The sequence below is a fragment of the Tetrao urogallus genome, assembly GCF_951394365.1.
Source record: "Tetrao urogallus genome assembly, chromosome: 10".
NCBI classification, from domain to species: domain Eukaryota; kingdom Metazoa; phylum Chordata; class Aves; order Galliformes; family Phasianidae; genus Tetrao; species Tetrao urogallus.
The window spans coordinates 17,854,618-17,878,430 of record NC_136823.1 but is presented as its reverse complement, the minus strand read 5'-3'; the positions used below and the strand labels follow the sequence as shown (position 1 = coordinate 17,878,430).

Genomic DNA, 23,813 nt, shown 5'->3' with positions numbered 1-23,813 from the left:
GTGTTTTAAGGCATTCTTCTCTTGTTTGAGTTTCTCAACGCTAGGTAAATCTACTTTAGGAAGCACAGCAGCAGAACAAAATAGTGAATTAGATCAATTTAAGTTCTGTTTGCTGAAGTAAACATCTCCTAAGGGAAAGAATGAAAAGATTATTTGCTAGAGCTGCATGTCTTGCTTGGTTTTAGTAGTTATGATGCCAAACACCTGACACCCCCAGGCAGAGAGGGGAGCACTTGGCCACAACAGTGGAGCAGAGTCCTATGATAGACACTGTCCATATGGTGGCTCATGGAAGAGCTAGGAAACAGAAGCTGTAATGATCACTGATTATTGCCTTAATTTTTCAAGGGTCCTTCCTGTGTAAATACATGTGCATATTCCTCAACTGGAAGTTGCTAGGTGGAATAGTTACTTGGTAATCCACTTACATTCCAGCTCTAAGAAAGCCCAACAAAAGAACTTTATTCAAGTCAGCAATCTTCCAGTTCCTAGGGTTTTCCCTTGATTTAAAAAGGGAATTCTCCCACAGAAATAACAGAATAAGACAAACGTAGAAATTATGAGGTCAAACACAGGGAAAGAGCCTGATTTGAAAATTACCTTTTAGAGAGAGAAAAACACCTTGCAAGGAAAATCAGTAATGCATGCAGAAATGAAAACAGATCTTAAGGAAATGTTTCCTTGTTTAGCTTCACTGCAAAGAAAAACAATCTTCGTTAGGGTATTAACAAGATTTCTAAATACCATATCCACTTCATTCTACACTCTTCTACTGAAAGCTGTGTTAAACCTCTTCCTAGTAACTCCTGCAATTAGCATCTTTGTAGAAATCTCAGAGGACAGGCTTCTAAAAGCAGCATTATATTTTTAGAACCTCCCTGTAATTAATCATCTATCAGTCCTCCTATATAGTTCTACACAACTGCTCTGCAGAAAGTATTTCCTTCCTTGAATGAATCTTTTTGTTTAAGCTTAGTGAAAGAATCACATTTATGTTATAAAACATAAGAGTTTAAGTTACATTTACTGAAAAAAAAAAAAAATAGCCCTTGCTTATTGGATGATAAAAAAATCTGCATGCAGGCAAGCTGCAACGGCAGCAACAAGCTGCTGCTAGAGACCTGCTGGGATGGAATGATGCAAAAAGCTCTGTCAGAGCTCCACTGCAGTGGTCATCTTTTTGAAACACTACGTCAAATTTAGTATGAGGATAATTGAATATCACCAGATGCAAATAAAATTTGTTTATCCACAAAGAAGAAAAGCCCATGACTCTACACTCAATTCTGTAGCCACAAGAACATGAAATACACTCTCCTGGCTTTGATAGCATCAACAGAAAAAGCAAATATTTAACAGAAAGTGCAATTCCTAGTGAAATACCTTGTCCTAGGGATTTAACATCCTTTTCATCCTCTGGAGTACTTAAATCAAAACTGAACATCGTTTCATAATGCATGCTCTTGCTACGTGTTTATTATTTATGGTTTTACTTTGTCAGAGCACGTGGAGTTCTCTCAGCACATCAGTAATGCCAGGCATCAAAATGTTGGTAACTTCCCATACAACTTCATATTTTAAGGGCAATATCTATGAAGAAAGGCTGAGGGAGTTGGGCTTGTTTAGCTTAGAGAAAAGAAGGCTCCAGGGAGACCTCACTGAGACCTTTCCGTACTTGAGGGAAGCTTATAAACAGGAGCAGAGCAACTCATTACACGGTCTGATAGCAATCAGCTTTGGGGGAATGGCTTTAAACTAAAAGAGGGGAGGTATAGGTTAGATGCTAGGAAGAAACGTTTCACTCAGATGCAGGCATCCCATCTCTGGAGGAGCCCAAGACCATGGATGAGACCCAAGGCAGCCTGAGCTGAGGGGGGCAGCCACCCCACAGCAACAGATTGGAACTGGGTGATGCTTAAGATCCCTTCTAACTTAAGCTATTCCATGATTAAGACTCTTGCTTCCATCTTAGCCTCCATACCAAATCTTTTATCAAGCTTTTTAGAAGATTATCATGCACAGGTTAAAGCATATTCTTCTGCTCATTCATGTGCATACACACTGCCATCTCCCTTTGAGCCCTTCTTTTTTTTCAGAAGTATTGGGGTAGGGAAGAAATTGGATTAGTTTGTTGTTGCAAATGGTTACAAAGATGAGACAACACAATTTGTCAGTAACAAAAAGAAAACAGACTTCAGAATGTAGTAGGAAGGATGAGAAGTCCCCTAGTAGTGATGTGAGATAACATCACTTTTACAGGATGTTGTTAAAGCTGACAGCAGTGTGACTTCATGTTTTGAGCTCTATCTATTCACTTGAAAGTCATGCTCACTCTGGTGTTTAATTTGACATTCTAATAACTCAGTAGATTGAAGGGCTTAATTAGATGCTTTTATTTATATTTCAAGATGATGAAAATCAGTGTTCTTCTCATTTACCTTCACATACCAGAGATGAATCTACACTTTCAACCTACGGCAAAGAACAACAATACCAGCTGAAGAATAACTAAACATGATAGAAGACAGATATGTTTCAGTCTCCCCTTAAAAAAAGTTGTTGATCAGAACAGCCTTTGCATCAAACAACCTTTTAAAGCGTATATCTCAAATCATAAAAGGTTCTGCCTTGTCCAAACCTGATTCAAGGCTTGCTGGTACCATTGAAACTCTCTTAAATTCAAAGGTTTGGGGTTGATCCATATACCTCCTTTTAACACGGTGTATCTTTTCAGAAGAAAACAATAAAGCATTGTTCTGCTCATAAAGAAGCAAAATTGCTTTTGACAGGGTCTTAGAAACACCAGCCAAAGCATTCACAGGTAAGCCAACAGCCACGTACAGAAAAAAAGAACTGCACTCACCCAGTTGGTGAAAGGGATCCCTGTGTAGGCAGCACATCTCCTCAGGAAGCAGCCTAAGTCCAAGAGATGCTCTCCTTCCAGCAGTGGCCCTTATCTGAGCCCAGGGGGCCTCTACGCCTTCTGGTTAAGTGGGAGTACAGGTGCAAACAATTTGCCTGTGTTGTCTGGGCCAGGCACACCCCTTCACCAGGTGTTCAATTACAGTCCAAGCCCTGAACTAACAGTTCCCCTACAAATATACTTCACAAAATGCATTTTATGGTGGTTCCTGTAATACCAAAAGTAAACAACTAACTGTTATTTATTTGAAATGTTTTTTGGTGGCTTTTGTTTAGAGGTTACATTGAAGAACGTGAGATAATTAATATCCACATCACAAGCAATTTCAAGTCTCTTCTCAGTTTCCTCCTGGTGCAAATCTTCCACATTTACCATGCCATTAAGTTGGAGTTTCAGTAAGAATTAGTAAAAAAAAAAATTGAGATCACTCTTTTCACAATTTCAAGTTATATTTGGTACCTATGTATCTACCAATTTCAAAGCTTACATTTTTAAATTAATGCATTATTAATATTTACATTTCCTTATATGCGTACAATCTGTATCTTCCCCCCCCCATCCCCACTATTTTTCTTTACAGGAAATTTTGGTTGTGATAAAGTATTAAAACAGAATCTACAGGTAGTTCAATTTTTAGAGTCCATTGCTTCAGTCATCAAGGAAAAGAGTATATAAGAACAAAACTCAAGAGTAGGATCCCAAATGTCAACATATGCAGTTCTCTTGGAGACAATTTTATTCCTCCGGAGCTTAAACCTATAAAGATATAAGCATAAAAATAAGAAAATTTCTATCCAAAAACGTTTTCCTATGCAGTCTAGTCTAACAATGTTCTTTTTAAAAATATCTGCAAAATAAAATATCCAAAAGATGGCTTCTTCTTATTCACTTTCAAGTTGTAGCTGCAATTCTAGGGAGTTTTGAATGGCCTTCCCATGCCTGCACATAGATATCTGCTTGCAGGAGGGTTTGGGTTGGTAAATTCTAACTTCAGGGTTCCATTCTGCATGAATAATAAGAGCAGAGCCTGGGCACCTGAGCTAGCTGTGGAGTGCAGCTGAGGAGATCTACCTCGGTGTATGCAGCAGCTCCAGATCAGATTAAATCCTTCAATGTATACAAAAGCTGCAGAGTTGAGTTCAGTAAGAAAGCTTATGTCTCTGAAAAGCATTACAGGTAAGGTCACATCTAGGTGTTGTGAAGCAGTTTCTCTACTACTGAACATGGGAAAACTGGAGACTAATCTACGTTCACCCAGTAGTACAAAGGGAGGTCAACAATGGTAGCAAAAACTCTGTTAATCCTTTTTAGAGGCACACAGATTTCTTATTACACACTGATATTCAGAGAAAGGAAATATAATCTCACGTACTTGATATTTTTGGGATCCTAATTTCCTCGCTGCTGCTGCCATCCCCACCATTACTGATGGTTCTTATTTCTATGAGATAATCTTCTTCAAATGGCACCAGGAGTTCAGCTGAAGTGTTGTTTGTCTCCAGTATATGAGCTTTGCTGTGTCTGTTTTGTCTGTACAAAATCTAAACAAAAAAGGATTAGGGAACAGAGGTTACTTGATTACTTCAAGTTTTATGTTGTTCTTTACACAGCTGAGAAATGAAAGGATAGAAGTTTAGACAGTAGCATCTGGGTTTCCACTTAGAAAGCGCGTTTGTGCAATTAAATATGATGGACCCAGTGCCTGCCTGCACTAATTTATCTCTGGGACAAGGTATGGAGCAGCCCTGAGCCCACATGCCCTGGGAAGATGAAGATCCTACAAACTGGGCCTTCTAGAAAGCCTTTCTTCTTCATTAGCACTCCTGACAAACTTTTTACGCAGTTATGATAAAAAGAGCAATTGAAGAGCAAAGCAGAAGGAGAAATAGAGTTAATGGAGATTGTATGGAAAATACTGTGTTGAGAACTTAAAGCACTTCTCTCCACAACAAAATATAACAGGCAGTTATAACTGAGAAGCAGATATATAAGACACAAGGGAAAAGAGCTTAAAAGTGTGATTTTAATGTCTTCCCCAGTATGTGGAGCTATTCAAGCACACTAACTAGGCTCTAAGAGGATGTGATATCAAGAATAATTACAAGGTAGAATATTTTTTCTGTCCTTTTCCTCCCTCCCTCCTTCACAGACACTTAAATGCTGAGCAACACAAGGATCTTGATCCTGACAACCTTTCCCCATTTAAGTGCTCTCCACAGCCATTCTGACCACTTTTCGGGTCTTTCAGAAAGTCTTTGGGGGTTAGAGACACTGCAAACAAACTTTAAACTAAATGTTCCTGTCCTTAAAAAGCAGATTTATAGAACTGTTTTTTACTTCACCCACATTGATCTTTATGTGAGTGCCTTCCATTCTATTTTCAAAGTTATGATTATGAATTGTCAGAGTAAGGACTTTTAAACATATTTTATAACATCTCTTTAATTTTTAAGAGGCTGTTCTCTATTTCTTACAGGCGTGTGAAACTCCTTCAATGCAAGAACATTACACAAGTAACATTACAAGGGAAAAAGAAGAAGAGGAGCCCAGTAATAGAATAGAAAACTTTCGTGTTGGAATAAAGACGTCCAAATTCAAATGAGATATCTTCCATGCATGATATAAATGTCAGCCAACCATCCCAGTGACTCCATAAAATTCACCTTTTCATGAGTAACGAAGTCACATTCCAACAACTCACTTTTTTCACCTCTACTAAAAACAACACGTATGATTAACAAGATAAAGCAATGACTTACTTTGTATCCTAGCACCTCTGATTCATTCTCCATTGTTTTCACGTGTTCCCAATTCAAGCAGATTTTGGAATTTGTCAGTTTCCATGCGATATTTGCTGGAGGTTGACTGGGAGCTTTAAAAAAAAGAAAAAGAAAGAAAAGATGATGATAATCACAAGATACAACTTTATATTACATAATCGCAAGATACAACTTCATATTAATTTGCATAGTGTAATTGAATGAGACTCTGACATGGAAGTAGCAAATGCATGGGTGATTCAAGTCTAAAAGAGTGAAAAATATTTTCCAATTCATCATTGGTCTCTTATTAGTCAGAATACAGATCTATTCATAGCACAGAACCACTTACTGTGTGTTCATTTTGGAAATTAGGCAAAGCCTGACAGTGCCTGACAGTTCAAGTTAGATTTGATAGATTTTATTTAAGTATTATGTTGTTCCTATCTATCTTTTAATGGACTACAGAATGTTTTGCTGTATGGATTTCAGAAAAAAAGTTGAAACTAGGAGCAGAATACAAAAGGCTCGATTTTCATCGGCCATGAGAATAGGCTACAAAGAGTTACACATTAAAGTCTCCATGTGATCCATCATGAAACGTTGCAGATTTTATAAATTCTCAGTATAATAGGCCGAGGGTAGATTTTCAAAGGTTTTTCATGCCTAAATGCCAGGACTTTGAAAATTTGCCTACGAGTGACAGAAATCGAATCCTGTGTGAACATGTGAAGTTGAAACTGTGCCTTTGAACTGGCTGTCTCAGATTTACATCATCTCCATCTCTATAGTGTGCTCCCCAAATCCGGCCTGGGAGGAGAGTGCCAGGGGTGTCAGAGGAAGTAAGGATTTGAAAATAATTGAGAACAGAGAGGAGAGATATGGAGAACGGGCTTCTGGTTTGTAAGGGTCCCAGGCCTGACTTTAAAATGTTAAACTTCTGGGATTCTTCTTCACTCCCTACAATTCCTACATACTGATGGTTAGCATGCATAACTCAGAAGGTACTGCAGACTTGGTAATACTCCATCATCTGTTTATTTCCCACACAGAGAGAATGAATAAATGGCATCTGTTGTTATGTATCTATCTAATTCTGGACTGTAGGAAAGTTTAATCCACCTCACTGTCTGGAAAAGGAGGTGTTACTGGGTCACTCAGGTGAATCTAAGCAAATGTCCTTCCATGAACAGTAAGTCCATACTGGATAAAGATTCCTTTTATTTTGAGTGCATTCACATGCATAAAACCACAAATCTACTTAAATTTTGTTTGAAACTTCTTTGCTGCTTTCATAAAATGTTTTAGGTAAGGAATTTGGACATGAAACATGCATAAGATATAAAGGATGTCAAATTTTTAATTGATTGGGTACTTTGAAAACTGACGCCCTCAAATATGGGTGAATATCATCTTACTCAAAATCTTCTAACATAACACTTAAAACCATCTAAATTCCCAAGCTTTAGGTTGGAAAAATCATCATTGGGTGACTTCCTAAGCTGAATTATCTGGTTTACATCTACAGTCAAGGACCAGAATAGGCAGTAATGGATAGCTCTTTCCCAAACCCACAGTGATACGCATAAACAAGAACACTGTGAACAGCCCCTTAGATTTAAGATGACCAGTCCTTTCCACAACTAACTTCTTACCAACTTTATCAAGAACATTCGATAATCTTAAGTAAATCAAGCTAATGAAGTTACTTATGTTTTAGGAAACCCTTGCAGGTTTTTTGAGTTGAAGTTTATACTTGCAAAGTTTTTCTAATATGTACATCTGTTGAAATATGCATTAGTAATTAAAAAGCAGTGAAATCCCTTATAACCATGATGACATGTAAATAAAATAAGCAGAAGAGCTGAGCCTTCTAACTCTTCCTTGTGGAGCATATTCATCATTTCTACTTTCCTAAGCAGTAAACTTACACCACGAGATCAGCTTAGACATTGAACTGATCTTAGATGTTTCAATCAGAAGTGCACCTATTTGGCTAAAGGCCCATTGTACTTTTAAGTTTTGCTTAGTCTATTCAATAATGCCACGTATAGAACACTGGGAATCTTTGGCAATGAGTGTGAAGACAGAGCTATTTGCTTGAAGCCAAAGCTCCTGATGTAGATGTGTATCGTTTACATGCTCTTGATGCACTGTCTCTTCTCATATTGAAAATGCCTGCATCTTTCAGAAATGAAATCAAAATTTTTTTTTTTAAATATTAAATAGGTTGTTTTGACTTTCATTTTTAAATGAACTATTAGCACCATCCTGAGTTTGAGAGAAGATGAAATCAATGTAAATCAAAATCAAATTTGTCCCGTTTTTGTTTTGCTTCTTGACTGATGTGTCTTTATCTTTTCTTTCAAACAAGTATACATACAAATACAGAGAATCATTTCCAGAGATGAGTCCATTTTACGTTGTCTGTCAGAAAAGCCTTCCTTGGAATTTTACAAAATATTTTCTTTGGCTTTATTTTGGCTTATGCTATCTACATTAAATTTTATCATGAACTCATTTAAGTAGTTAGCTCCTGTCCAGCACTTTAAAGTAATAACCTAGAGTAATACATGGATAAGAGGACAAATGAGGAGAGACAGAAGATTCCTTTTTTGTGCAAAAGTGCTGATAAATTGGGAAAACATAGTCCACTGAAAGTATAAAAAAAGTAGGGCATGTAGATTAGCAAGATTTCCTGTTTTATGACTATTTTGCTGTTAGTGAGCATTTCCTTTACAGGTTCTATCCTGCAGAACAGCACTCTTGTATTATCTCAGAGGATGGCCTCATGAAAGCCTACATTTCACGTAGCTTTTATTCTCACAAGTAGAAAAGCATATGTTTTTGCTTCTAAAATTACAGGGAATTTAAGCAGCTACTGATTAAATAGTATTTAAGTGAATGTGTCACATACGTTCCCCTCTGCATGGCACAATTCAGAGGACCCCAGAAATATCTGGAGAATGTAAGAGTTTCCTTAAAAGAAAAATTTAAAAAAAAAAAAAAAAAAAAAAAAAAATAGAAGCCACAATCCCATACCCAAATCTACAGTTTGACCTGTGGAACATCTTTCCTTAATGGACTTTGAATCTCTTTTGAAATTTCCTGAAAGCAAGTGGCACACTGTTGCATTTGAAAAGAAGATCCTTCCTAATTGTTGCTACTGCTGTAGGAACACAAACACCCGTGTTATCTAGTTTTGCAAGTGTAGAGAATTACCTGAACACATAACCAGGATAGGGTAAAAGAAATAACCTCAGGGCTGATTTCAGTCACTGGGAACTGTAGCTTCCACTGAGACAGCACTGAACACCAATCTAAATACTACATTAGCATCTTGCATACCAGAATCTGAACAAACTAACTCAACGTTGACCACAAAATCAGGAACCAAGAGACAGAGAAGTTTCTCAGCCACAGACTTCACTGCTTAATTTTATGTAGAAATTTGGGATCCCATTTTCCTTGGTACTGCAACATTTAGCAAGCTGGGTCATGGTAAGCTGAAATGTCACTATCCCACCTGGGAGCCTGCAACATTTGTTGTAAGAAATTGAATACTCACGTGACTTTTTAGTGGTGACATTTACCGGGGCGCTGGAGGGCCCCATCCCTGCTGTGTTGTAAGCCCGAACTGTTGCAAAATACACTGTGTTAGCTTTTAGGCCTGTGATATTTTGGGCTGTTATGTTCCCATTGACTCTGACTTTACCAGCTGTGCTTTCCTTGGGATCATCTGTCTGATATAAAACCTGAAAAGCCAAAACAAAGACAAGGCATTTCATTGTTTTAAATCAAGTACAGGTTTGGCTGGCAAGTAGACAAGCTGCCAGTGAAGATTTCAAGGAGTACTGGATTTTTCATATACAAAACTAGCAGGAAATAAAACCAAGCATGAATATTTATAGAGAAGAAATAAAATTTTAGAAACAGAATACAAATTAAGAAAGCAAATGAAATCCTTATAGAAGTCCAAAAGGAAAACCTTGATAACATAAGATATTTTAAAAGCTTTTTGGTTTTAAAGTTTGAGCAGATTAAAGAGAATTTTTTTTAAAAGATACAAAGAAACACTTATCTACATCATCTAAGAGGATTTTAATTATTTTGTATCCTGTCTAATTTTCTGTCTGTAACAGCCATTAGACATTCTTTGTTTTTAATGAATATTTGATTTGGAAGGTTTGGGTATTGCTGCTCGTTGTAAACAGGAGCGAGAAGCTCAAAGCCCTTCAAACACACTGCAGCAGAAGCTTTGGTTAGTAATAACGTGCATTCTCTTCTGTAAGGAATGATGGAGGTCATGTGCATGTCTGCTAAATATCAGCTTCCCCCACCATGCTCAGGCAGTACTAAAGCTGTGTAAGAGGAGGGAGGATCAACCTTGTTTTGTAGAATCAAGAACCCAGCACAAGTTCTTGTACAGTGGCCATCACAAATGATTAATCTTGAGGTTTTAATTTACATTACAAAAAGGCTGGGTGAGAACTGCAGTCCTGGTCTGTAAATGCTTGTGATAATCTCAGGTGAAATGCTGTTAATGAGAGTCAGGTGAAGAGCCGCATTATCTGCTGACTTGGCAGCAAGGGAAGAAGAACCAGAATACCAATGTGGCTGGGGAAGGGATGTCTGCAGAGTGCCCAATCCCAGTCCCAACCCCCATCCCACCCCAACAACAACAACAACAGCAGCAGCAGCAGCAGCAGCAGCAGCAGCAGCAGCAGCAGCTACCACCTCACCTCATAGCCCAGCACCCTGCCTGCGTGCCTGTTCCATGCAATGGGCTGCCAGGAGACCTCCACCTCTGCCGCAGAGATGCTCAGTGCTGAAGTGCCTGCTGGTGCTATCTGTGGCTCTGGATCATGAGAGAAAAGGCAGCAAGTGGAGCATTCGTAGCATCAAAAGGGTGTTGCATCAGAAAATTAGAGAGATTCAAGAAAAAGTCAAGACTTTTTTGGTGGAAGCAGCACGGAGAGGATTGGGAAACCTGGGGTGAATCTTTAGTTTTGCTGCCCGTTTATTGTAGAACAGTAGCAAAACTGTAATTTTCCAAAATCGGTCATAACCTCTAATCTGGGACAGATTTTTAGAGATCATATGTACTGAGTGGTCTGGGCTCTCTATAGATAAAATGTTCTGAATGTCTCCTGCTTTTTCTCATCCTGCTCGGTGGGAGCTCTTGAGACAAGTGTATTGAAACATGCCATCTACTTAAAGTAACTCTGAAAATCTTTTCCTTGCCTTTGTTCCCTCCAAATTCCCATCCTCTGTCCCGTGTCTCCTGAGAGTCTGCCATGAGCAGCTTTGAACAGATTTCTTACCGCCCCTGTAGAGACCTGCATTATCACATCTGGGACCTACAGGCTGTACACAACCACTGCTAATAAGAGTAACACACTTTACCATCTTCTCCAGAGTAGATAATGGATACGGAGCTCAGGGTCCCTTCTCCTTCATTGTTGTAGACGCCAACTTTCACTTCAAAAGGAGACAGAGGTGTAATGCTTTCATTCCTATAAACATATTTACTTGCTTCTACGGGAGCCACGGCTGCTTTTGTCCACATTGTTGAGCCAAGAGGACGAAACATAACAATATAGCCAAAACCTTCTCCATTTTGTAGTTCTTCTGGCACTGGCTGTAGTGACAGGGCAGTCAGTCAATAAGCATTTGCAAGTATACACTGTTTTAATTGAATCTTCATTTTCTCAGAATATTTTAGGAGTATTGATTCAGTTGACTGTGCCTTAGAGAAGATAATAATGTTTGCTCCATCAGTCAATGTAATATTGAAATAAAAATCAAAATAATAAATCTATTGAGGCAATCAATTTAGAAACAAAAGATCTGATCAGCTCCATTAAAGTTATTCTCTTTCAGGCATGAAGTTTTCAAAATTAAAAGCAATTCACTCAGCACAGTTTATAGCTGAAATTCTTCCCCCAAGGGGCGTAGGAACACTAACTTTAAATGATTTTAAAAGAAGGAAAGAGATGGGAAAGGAGCAAATGTATGTAGAGGCACATGTCAGCTGTATAATTGGTTGTGCATGTGTAGAGCACATATATTTTCTTAGAACAAGGGAGAGTTTGGAGTGCACGGAGGTTTTCTTATTTAAGTTTGTTTAGAACAGAAATGTTATTGCAAGCTAACATGACAAAATTAATGTTTCTATTAATAAAATCTCATGTCAAGATATGTATTAATGACTCACACCTAACAGGCAATTCCATCAAGACTGTATCCAGAATGAACACTTCTATTTTCTTGAGAAAAAGAAGTACTTCTATGCTGGCTTTTCAAAGCAAGAGAACATTTGTAAAACAAGAAAAGAACAGCAGTACATGGAGAAAGGAAGTTTTGCCAGCAAAATTCAATTCAATTTGGATGCTTTCATCAAAGCAAGGTGCCCAGAAAAACAGTCATGAAAAATGGTACAAAGGGCAGAACTGCTGCCCCTGAGGTGGGTTCTGGCTCCTCTACCAGGAGTGCTACTGGTGTGAGAAGGTGGGAAGGAAAAATAGGGAAACATCAGTCGATTTCAGAGCACTGAATTTATTTATTTCTTCATAAATTACTTTTAGTGTGATAGTAAGATCGTCAGAGTATAACCCTGATCTGACATGCTTAACAAATGTTGTCGTCTCTTAAGTGTTTTACAGGCATTAATTCATCAATCTGCCCCCTTCTGCTTCCTATCCAGACCCAAGAGAGTTAAACGCGAGGGCTGAGGGTGCAGTGGGGATTGATAAGAGCTCAAGCTACTTTCTAGAGCATTTAGTTTGTTTTTGAGGCTTCTGTGACCTCAGATTTAATCAGAATGTTTAGTGAATTCATCAGAGAAAGCCAGAGAGTCGTATTCAGTGTTGTTTGCTTATTAATTAATATTTTTTCCGACTATTTTTCAGGGCATGCCACGGAGTCCAACAGGATAATTTGATCGAGATCTCTCAGGCTGTTTTTCAATTTTCACATTCTGCTCCCAAAGAATAGACTGGTGGAGGAGAAGATGAAACACAACAGAGAGGGATGAATATGGAGGAAAACTCAGTTCAGTAAAAGCCAAGTTTCGCTGCTTGGAGAATGGAAAGGGGAAAGCATGGCACTGTTATTTATCTTGTGGAGATTTTGGATTTCATTTTTTTCCTCTGTCTCTTCCCTTCTTCTCACATTGGTTAAATGGGAAAGTTATCAGCATACAGGACAACACAGGTAGATCACTCAGCTGATGAAAAACATCACTTTTAGAATTAATTAATTTCTTTTCCTTTCCTGTAAACTATGGACACAAGGTTGGCCTTTCTTTTGAAAAATAATGAAGTCAAGGAAAATAACCTTTTTTTTTTTCAATGAATACACATTTTCCATGACTTACGAAGGGAACGTGGTAGTTTTGAAGCCATGGTCCCAGTTGAGAATTAATTGAAGACCACGTGCAGATCGAGACACACAACTTAAAGTAATTCATTAAAGTAATGAAAAACACCGAGGTTGTATATTGGTTGTTGGCCAATTCATCAGGCTGGAGAAGGAGAGCAACGTCCTTCTTTCTGCACTCCACTCCCTCACCGCAGCTTGTAGGATGGGGCTAACAGTTCTGAAATTGTATATTCTCTCCTCTTGCTGGAGTGCTGGGGAATTAAAGGGTTCATCTCCTTTAACACATAATAGGATATGCCTTGTCAGCACAGTGCTCCAGAATGAAAAACATGTAAACAAAAGTATGAAAAACGTTAATGCAGAAAATGGCCAAGCAGATTAGTGTGTTAAGCACCTCCTGTACAATGGAGATAAGAGGGTTATACAGACTTCTAAACATCTTTATAACATGCTTCTTAAGCTGTTTATTTTTATAAATGGTTCACTATAACACAGAAAACTTGCTGTGTATCTTACAGACTGTTTCCTCTCCAGATGCAGGATGAATCTCAGGCTCAGCCCAAGCCAATAGCTGAAAGGCTCTGAATTTCAGCAGTGCTGTGATTGTGCCCATAGAATCCCCCATCAGACAGCTTAGGTTAATTGAGTTACCAATTACTTCCCATGTGATGACCAGCTCAGAGCGGCTCCCTCCTCCTCCGCTGACGTGCGTTGGTGCCACTGTGGGAACTGGAGGACAAAAAACACCAGGGCTGCAACAGCCACCACTGCTGGGGGTCTCCTCTACTCCAAGAATAAAGCTTTCCTCCCAGCTCCTCTCACATGCAGCTACTCAGCCATTCAACATGTGCAACAAGGGCTGCATTCTATTACAGTGCATTTTAAGTGAACCGAAGTCATGTTTGCACATTTTCAGGTTTCTAAGGCTGAAGCCACAGATGTATTTGATACATGAGTACCCTGTTCAAAAAATTAATTAAAGAAGCTAGTAGCATCAAGTATTTGACATTATTATGCCTCATCAACTAATTGGCAAAATGCTGTTCCATTCAGACTGTAGCTGCAACACTACTGATTTACTAATTGTGCATTTGTTCAGTAAACATGTTGTTGGAGCAATATATTAATTTTTTTTAATTGGCTGCATGCTTTCCTTAGGAAATTCAAAACTCGTAACTTGCTGTTCTCCTTCTGCCAGGATTGTAAGAAACCCAATGTGCACTGATTTGAGCCTGATTTCCCCAATGGTGCTGCAAGTATGTGGCTGCATAGGTCCATGGGTGAGGTCAAATATGTTGCTGTTTATGCTGAAGAGACTTTCATTTGTCTAATGGCTCTTGGTGGAGAGGCCAAGAAAGTATTTCTTGCCTCTTGCTCCATATCTCAATACACATACTCACCTCATGAGCCTATAAACATTTCTGCTTTCTGGACACTGAACTGTGATGTGATGGATGGGATTTACACAGAGCAGCTTTGTTCCTATAGTATAATTTGCAATAAATTTACTTGTAAGGATGATGTCATGCTGTTTTTCTGCTACTGGAGATGTATTGAAAAAGGACAGCTGCACAACTTACAGTGGCAAAAACCCTCATGAGAGGGCAGTTATATTGTTTGCCACCTCCAAACCTTTGCTGATGTTTCAAGATTGTTCTTACCTTCAGTCAGCTTCCACTGCCTAAAAATGGTGCTGAGATGAGGCCAAAACTTTTTCAGCAGCTCTGGCAAGTTTTGCCATGACTGCCCACCCTTCCCCATGTCTTCCTTCTGGTGTTAAGCACAGCTACAGGAGGAGCAATAAAGGCAACAGCTCTTCACATTCCCAGAAAGTAGGTGAACTGGATGCCTCTTCTTGGCTGAAACCCCCATCTAAATCTTTACCTGACTTAATTCTCTCTAGAAAAGTAGAGATTTTAAGGTGATTTTGTTGTGTAGTCAGAAAAGGGAGTGAAGTGCAAATGGAACTTTGTTTGGGAGTTTAGTGCAGGTGTTCCATTTTGTCATTCACAATCCATGTCTTTGTGCACATCAGAGATGAATAACCTAAGACTGAAAAGAACATTAAAGGAAAAAAAAAAACAAAATGGACATTCAAGACTACTACTTTGCTTTTTCATGAGTCAGCTTAGACAAATTCAGTTCATGTGTTAAATGTGTTCAGCACTTACTACCTTTGCACGGGAAAAAAAATGGATACTAGTGCTCAGCAGAGCCTCAGCTGGGCCACAGGTGAGAAACAGATGAAAAATTACAGTTGAGTGCACCAAAAGAGCCTTGATTAATTCTCTGCTCCATCTTAATGGAACAAACATTGGCTCATTTGCACCCTCAGCTCTACTAATGCTTAGATTCTAGCTGGCAAAATAGCCACTGTAACAGCAAAGTTGAAATTCTCCCTTCACTGCTGGTCTTTTGCTCTCCACACAGGGGTGCTGCATGTAGTTTCCTATCCTATTAAAAAATTGAAGACAAGTGTTACTCCTACTGCACAGAGATGGTTAGAGGCAGAGCAATGGACAGCAGTGAACAGATTCAGTAAAGGAGAGCTGATGTGAGTCTTTCTGTTCCCTTTGCCCAGCTTCAGCTTGCACTAAACTGTAAGGAAATAATGCTCCTTTATGCCATGATAAATAATAGTAATTTTATTGTTTTTTTTCTCTTTCTAGCTCCAGCCTTGTGAATCCTCCCAATAAAACTGATGAGAGCTGTTACTGATTGCATAGGTGGTTTGGAACACCACACTTCACAAAGCCCCAAGGCAGCATAAGCGAGAAAGACCCTCTCAAGACTAATTTTGACTCCATGATCAATCGTGTGCTGGAAAGCATATATCTGTGATGCTCTGTGGGGAAATACAGGAAATTCAGCCTCTTCCTCTCTGTAGCTTTTCTTTAGCCTTCCGTTTCCACACTGCCCTTATTTCTCCCACGTGAAAGCTTCCTGGGGTTCTCCAGAGGGAGGAAGGTTTGTGCCATTTGGGCACACATCCCCTCTCCACCTGAGCACAGGATTGGTCCCTGCTGCAGGCTGAGAGCTCTCCAGCCCTGTGCTGGTGAGCAGCTTGCAACCCTCTGCATTGCCATACTGGCCAGGTGGTCCTGACTGCTAATGAGCCTCATTTGATTTCTCCCTCTGCACCTGGCAAGCAGACAAAATCTATCAAAATTGGTGTTCTAACGTTCAAATAGTTTTTTCTGGCACCAGTACTCAGAAGAATCTTTTACTTCAACAATAGGAAAAAAAAGCCCTTTTCTTATTAGATTTAAATCAACTGATTTAATACATTTTGAAGTAATTCTGCCCTGGGAAAAATATGGCAGATAGACAAATAAAGTGGTGGGTATTCTGAGAAATAGATAGCTCTGCCTCTCCAACACTGTATGTGTTTAAATTGCTCCAAAAGAAATGCCTCCTGTTTCTTTTTATGGAAAATACAACAGCTACAAAGAGCACAATAAGACTACTTGATAGAGCAACATCTTACTTTTTTTTTTTTTCTCAAGACAATCACTGCCTCTAGCTATGTATTTTTTGCTCATGATGAGCATGAGCTTGCATGCACTTATCAAAATCTGCACCAGCAGAGGTGACCACTGTCACCACTGCTCAAACACACCACCCACCCTTCACTGTGGTCACATCCTCTGTTTGTCTCCATAAATGTTCAGCAAGCATTAAGGAATGTCAATGAGTGTCATTTTTTCTGCACTTCACAGACCTTTGCTTCATACACACCGTTCTGTCAGACTACCCCTCTACTGCCATCTGCCACATGGCAATAAAATGTAACGGAATACTGATGGAAAGGTTCAACCTCTGCTGCCATACCAGCAACATCTGCCTCTGATGTCATGGAGCAACGTAATATAACAGGAGGCATTACTTTTGGAGCAGCTCTCGCATTTTCTAGTATATAATCTATTAAATTTTGAGTTCAGTCCTGAAATGCAGCTTGCCAAGCTTCAGCACATGGAAAATGAGATAAAAAGAGAGGAGAAAGTGGATTGTAAAAGCTGCTTCCATTTCACTGCTCTCCATCCTACAGGTGTTGGTTTTATGGGTGGGAGAGAGCTGATATGCAGGGAGCTGAGAGAAACATAAAACAAAGCAAAGGTTTGAGCTTCAAATAAATTGTACCAAACAGAGAAGGTTAAAGGACTGACAGTGTTGGTCATTCAAGAATGAGCTTTCTTCCCATGTGGTTCCAAGTCCCGGAAGATAAATGTGTAAAGGTTAGACAGACTGATAGGAAAGATCCTGTCCTGGAGTCAGTAGAAGCTATTAGCCTCACTGGGCTTTGGATGTTGTAATTTATTTTTTCCAGTTAAAGCCAATATCCTGTCCCCACTGATGTTCAGATATCAAGCAGCCTAAGCAGCAAAGGCTTTATGTGCTCGTGCTAGGGTATGCCAGAGAGCTGGCTTTATCATTTTTTGTTCAAGTCTCTGAGCAGAGTATAAGTACAGTTATAACAGGAGGAAAACAGAAGTTGCTCCACAATTGCTTCAATGAAAGCTTGCATTCAGGCATGGGCATTAGACACACTTGTGGATGTGTAAAAGCACAGCCCAGCTCCGGCCTTTATTGCTGGCTCAGGTGATCTTGTAGCTGGAGAGAAATGCACGTGGTATCTAAGGCATGTCCAAGCATCACTAGCATCAGCATTGCAGATCAAGGAGACTTAAGAGCCACAAATTGGTAAAACACCAAAGAGGTATTTAAGAAACTCTGAGTAGAGAGGCTTTGCTTCCACAAGCCTCTCACAATAGCAAACGGGCAGTGTGCCTGTGCTGAAAAACCTAGGAGAAACCAGGGACTTACCTGCTGCTTTGGTTTTCAGTAGAGCTGATGGCTTGCTCGGCTCCCCAGTTCCAACACTGTTGCTGGCAACCACGCGGAACTCATACTCAACCCAAGGGCTTAAGTCAACCACTGTTGCTTTGTGAGTCCTACCATTGAGGACATCAGGAACTAAAATAAACATGTCAATGAAACAATATTTTTGGAGTAATTAATGTTATGCGTACAAAATACAAGGCAACTCTCAAATCACTCACCTGTTGAAACTGCCTGCCATCCAACTGAGAAAGGAGTCCTTGTCTGAATGCTGTAGATCTGGACTGGACTATTGTTATCTATTCCAGATTTCCAGGATAACACAGCAGTAGTGCTAGAAATATGTTCAACTCTAACATCCTCTGGTGGGCCTGGGGGACCTAATGCAAAAAATATTTTAACATAAATATATTTAAAATAGAAGACAACAACTGAGGATAATCAAGAGTGCAAGGTGGTGCCTTGTACAGACATCTGATTTCTACTAGTGGCTACAGGATTTGCTCCCATCAAAGAACTTCTTTTGCTGTTGACAGTAGAAGGATTAGCTAAAATTTCAATCTTATCACTTACTTGATCATAGAAACTGATCTTCCGTATCATCTCCAAAGAGTGGAAAGAGACCTGGTCTCTTGATTTTTGCCAGCCTATATCTTGACCCAGAGATGCCCAGCAAGGAGCAGGTGACACCATTCTTTTGAAAGAGGAGCACTTCCCTATTTCCTGCTCTGCTGAACTGCATAGCAAAAAAGAATAACCTCCAAAAAAGGCCAAGGCACAATTGCACAGATCTCCCACTGAGTTACCGAAATTTTGGACTGTCATCCTAGGACTTTTTAAGCAGCAGCTGATGCTAAGAAATACTAATTCCTCCAGAAGATAGGTGTCTACATTTAATAAACATACCTCTTACAATTATATCTACTGCTGTAGATTGACTGTCTAAAGTTGTTTGCACCATGCACACATATTTCCCAGTATGATGAAGTTGAATATTTCTTATCATCAAATCTCCAACAGATTCCTGGAGATACAAAGAAAGTAAACTAATCACTCACAACGTGCTTTTCATACTGGACATTTTTATAAATTGCTCAATATTAATAAAAAATCCAGCTTTTAAATTAAAATATTCATAGCTATCATTAGTTTTTCTCATGTGGACATTTTTATTATGGCTTCACAAATAACTCAAGAGCCTTTATGAAATCTAAGAAAGAAAAATAAATGGCTGCAATCCTTTTAAAGAAACAGAGATTCACCATGCATATAAATAGTGATGGAAGAGTTATGAAAAATGCTTGTGTGGCCTAATGACTGTGGCAAATAAATTCATTAAGCACTGAAGAGTTTTAAAAACTTACTCCTCCAATTCTCTCAAAATGATGCATTCCTCCTTTGAAGTCAATTTTGTTGCCATTGAACGACCACGTGAACGCCACAGCCATGGAGGGGTCATGAGAAACCTGGCATGGAAGGACTATGCTTTCTCCGACTGTTACATCCATGTTAGAAGGTGGAATAGTAATTACAGTCCTTTCTGTGGAGACAAAACAGTTTCCTTTTTATTAAAATGCTTATAAAAATAGTAGATCTTGAATGAGCTTTGTACCATTGGCGAAATGATGTGAAATTGGCCCAGATGTTCCATAATAAAGAAGATTATATCTAATATGGTGATGACTTCAGAACACTCTCACCCATGTGTAGCCTATTACTTCTGCAGTATCCATACGAGCACTCTGTGTGCTCTGAGAGTGAGCAGATGTCAGAGGCAACACGCTAAATTAGTCATATGTTACTTTGTAAATCCCATAGTCGATAGCTAAGATTTCAGCTTAAAATGTGCAGAATCAATTATTGAGACTGTTAGAAATATACCCACAGTTCTTCAGGTTTGAAAATGCTTCCTTGCAGGAAACTGCAGCAAAAACAAAATTGGTGTCCATCTCTGCTTACTGTATATACAGGGAGATCTTTAATCTACATTCTTAGTAATAGTTTACTGTAGAGTTGCTTACACTACAGCCTCAAAAAAGCTATCTCAACAGACAGAAAAAATATCTATGTAATCTTTTTTAACCCCTTAGACTGAGAAATAAAGCTGCAGATCTTATTAAGGGAACTAGTAGTTTGCTGAAGGGGAAAGAAAGGGGTTTATATGGCTCCATTTTTGTTGTTATGACTGGCAGATAGATTAGAGATAACAACCACTTTGTTGTAGCAATTCCATTGAATAAAGCTTTTGTGCATGAAAATGTTATAAAATGGTGAGAATTGAGAGGCACATGAATAAAATGAGAGCAGAATCTATTCAACAATATTAATGTGTTCTGAAAATAACATGAGAGGAGGAGAAGAAACCTTGCAGGAGTCGTATTAGTTTAGTGTTCATGCTGGCTTAACTCTATCTGTAATAAATGCTTCAAAAATTCAGAATTTTGGTTACCAAGGCTATGGTTCCAAGGGGCTGGTGCATGATAGGGCATCCAATACTTCACCTTCAAGCACATTTTTGTTCAGATTGTTACCACCATTGTAGTAACCAAATAATATGTAGATGCAGGCAGGCAATATGGACTAAAGCTTGATGGGCTCCTTCCCAGCATCTGAGCTGCACTGTTGGAGTGACTGTTACAGCAGTGGTCAAGAAACAGCAAGGTAGGGTGGTGCATGTTCTGCCAACCTTTTAAAACAAAAATCTCCAGTTTCAATGACATGCCTGCTCTAGATACCATATAACATTATCAAAGGAAAACAGTTTGTTCTGATTTCTACTGCTACAGGCCAATTAGGTGATTTTGTTTTTCTGGAATCACTGAGAAGCTGACTGTCAGAGGTTCCCATCATCTGGAGCCCAGATTTAGAACACTTTATTAGATTTCCCTGTGTACTCTGCTCTTCATGCAAAACCACCATCATGGCAGATCCATCCATTTGTCTGAAGTCAAGGACTGCAGAATAGTGAAGGCCTCAGATGACTGTCTTGAAGATACTTGATCATTAAGTTAAAGCAATCTCTCCCTCTCCCTGGAAGCAGAGTGTCAGTTGCAATAAATTCCAGATGATTCAAGGGCCGTACTCTCTGCTGGCACAACTCCACTGATTTCAGCACACACTGGCAAAGAACTTGGCTCCATAAATCTCAAGCAAAGTAATTCCATCGTGAAGTACAGTTAACTTTTACAGAATAATGTTGAGAAGTATCTAAGAACCGCAGAAAACCTCCACAAACTTTTACTTTCTTGCTTTTATTCTCCAGCGCTTCTTATTCCCACAACTGAAATAGATTACCATGAAAAACACTTTGAGGTAAGAATCGAAGTAATGCTGTGTACATTAAAAGAAGAAGAAAGAAAGAAAGAAAGAAAGAAAGAAAGAAAGAATTCCTTGGTATAAAATAAAAACTGGAAAGCTGGTTTTGTGATAACTGGAACTGTCCTTTGCCACCTGCAGATGGAGAAGCATGATCTGGCCTAAGGTGGCTCCCAAGCCCATCATTTCATCCTCCAAGGCCATCTCTCCATCTTTAAGCCTAACTCTGTGCATCTTTACACTGAGCTGCTGAAGGCAAATAAGCAAGGAAGTAAAGAAACGTTAATATCTAGATAAGACTGAATGGTTCTTATAGGCTTCAGGTTCCCAGGCTGCTCAGGGAGACTCCTAGGTCCCAGATGAGTTCTCTGCTGACTGGTATGAACTGCTGCTGGTGTTTTATCTGTCCTGCTTAAAGCTGACATGAGTATGCCTGATCTGCATTGCATTGGTGGCAGCCTGGAGGTACCCCTGAATTGTTACCACAGCAAAGCTCCAAATCACAGCACCTACTCCAGGGATGAAATTCACTTTGTTTGCTTTGCTCCATTAAGCTTTAATCAAGCTTTGCACCACTACTGAATTTTCCATGTCAAATACTCCCTACCCTTCAAACTCCTCTTTAAAATACCTGCCCTTCACAAGCCCCATCTCACCTCTGTTGCCAGAAGAGTTAACACTACCTCAATTTGTAACTCCTACTTCTCTGCATTGGATGGCTGGTCACCAAGATTGGTGCATTTTAACTCTTCTGCTATGCACTGTGTACAATTACAGCAGTCTATAAATAAGTAAAACACTACAAATGAAATCAATTTTATTTCTATAGAAAAGTTGGAGCAAAACTAAGCAAGAATGATAGCAACAGGATTGCATAGAATTTATAATCAGATTCAACAGTTATGTTCTGAAATCCACAGAATACAAATAGAAAATGGTGCTCCATGCAGTAAAATGTTTAAGACTCCTCCAGAGCCAAGTGACTATAATACAGGAAGGGGCCATCAGTTTGCTGGGTGGGAACTTTTTGAAATTTTTTTTAATCAGAAAGTTCCAAAATTATTCTGATTGCCTCATAAGGTCAGTAACGTTATTTCTTGTGCCATTTGATTTTACTTCCAAGAGATCTGAAATGAGATAAATGCAATCCTGTTACGAAACAGTATTAGATGAATTGAAAATCCCAGAGATCATGTTAAGACCTATTGAATTCCTCCTTTTTAAGAGCTTTTTAGGAGCGCTAGCAAAAAAACCCAAACCTATTTTGTTATGAGATTACCATCCTGATGTGTCTTCTGTTCTAGCCTGCTCATAACCAGTAGCTTTGCTGATGCAGAGTTGTTCACTTGTGTGTTATTTTCTGCTTCCTTTATGGAGCTGTCTTTAAGACGACCACCTCAAATACTTTGAAAAGCTTCTTACAGGCTCATGGCTCTACATTATCCATCTATCTTGTTTAGCAACTTCAGATGAGCATTAAATGGCAAGACCCATTCCAAAGGAGAAAACAGCCAAGATGGTGTGAGTGCTTGAGGTATAATAAAGATTTCTCACACAAAGAATAAACAACTCAATGAGCAGCAATAAACTTAATTTGCACATTAGATATGCTTTTCCAAGTTCTAACATTTCAGTTGAAAATAATGCTGAAGCAACGAGGCCTATAATTGAACAACCAAAACTTCTCCAGAGGGGAAACAAAAACAAATGTTCCCTGCAAACAAGATCAGTTTTATAACATGTTGTTACTCAGTGTTTTAATAAACTTCCTAAATGCCAAACAAAATATTTTTTTCTTTCTTTTTTTTTTTTAATGGGATTTTTTCATATTGCTCCATTAGGATGTATACATGGGGTAGCTCTAATGGTGTCTAACTTCAATGAAATCAGAGCCACCTAAACCCTAAAGTTCTCCGTGTATTCAGTGCTAGTTGTGCTGTAACATCAGCTCAGATGACACATTGCACTGCATCAATGCTAATTGCTCTTTCATAGTATGAAAACAGTTTTAGACAACTGCAGTAGGTTAGGAAGAAGGACGTTCTGCAGGCTAGAGTAAATATTCTGAATTCATTGAAAATGAAAATTTTAAGAAAAAAGGCAGCTACAAACTGCATGTAATAATGTGCTCTCCTTGTAACTGCAATCGTTGTTAATGTTAGCTCTTTTGCAAAACTGAAATATGTTTACTATAATCTCACAAGTTCCACACTTTAACTTTTCTTTCCCATTTAAAATCAACAAATATGAATACTTGCATAAGAAAACATCGGTACTGAAAAGATCATGCAGGAAAAAAGAGAAAGAAAAGACACCATTTGCCTTAGTTTTCCTCTTTTCTTCCCCTCATTGATCAGACATCAGAGGATACAGAGCACAGTCATTACACATGCTGCTCACAGGAACAGCTACACAAACAATATCTCTTTTTATGTCCTTCAGCTCTGGACTGGCCCACCTGAGAGATAAGTTGGTACTAGCACTTTTTACTAATGGAGATGGACCATCCATCAGTGCTGCAAAAACTTGAAGCAAAAGGCTGCTTGGATGTAATAGACTTTAATGTCTTCCACAATGCATTTATCTGTGTTTCA

At 39.0% G+C, this 23,813-nt stretch overlaps 1 protein-coding gene across 1 annotated transcript in view; it reads right to left on the bottom strand.

The window, feature by feature from the left end:
• Positions 1-3,578: 3,578 nt before the first annotated feature.
• Positions 3,579-23,813, bottom strand: part of CNTN6 (contactin 6) — a gene marked incomplete at both ends in the record, with an annotated part of 101,272 nt that continues 81,037 nt past the window's right edge. The window contains 11 exons of the mRNA XM_079540244.1: positions 3,579-3,679; positions 4,296-4,464; positions 5,683-5,795; positions 9,251-9,437; positions 10,425-10,540; positions 11,089-11,323; positions 13,724-13,794; positions 17,890-18,039; positions 18,126-18,284; positions 18,811-18,928; positions 19,269-19,444. Coding sequence (XP_079396370.1) covers positions 3,579-3,679; positions 4,296-4,464; positions 5,683-5,795; positions 9,251-9,437; positions 10,425-10,540; positions 11,089-11,323; positions 13,724-13,794; positions 17,890-18,039; positions 18,126-18,284; positions 18,811-18,928; positions 19,269-19,444 — 1,595 coding nt within the window. The remainder of the gene's footprint in view (positions 3,680-4,295; positions 4,465-5,682; positions 5,796-9,250; positions 9,438-10,424; positions 10,541-11,088; positions 11,324-13,723; positions 13,795-17,889; positions 18,040-18,125; positions 18,285-18,810; positions 18,929-19,268; positions 19,445-23,813) is intronic.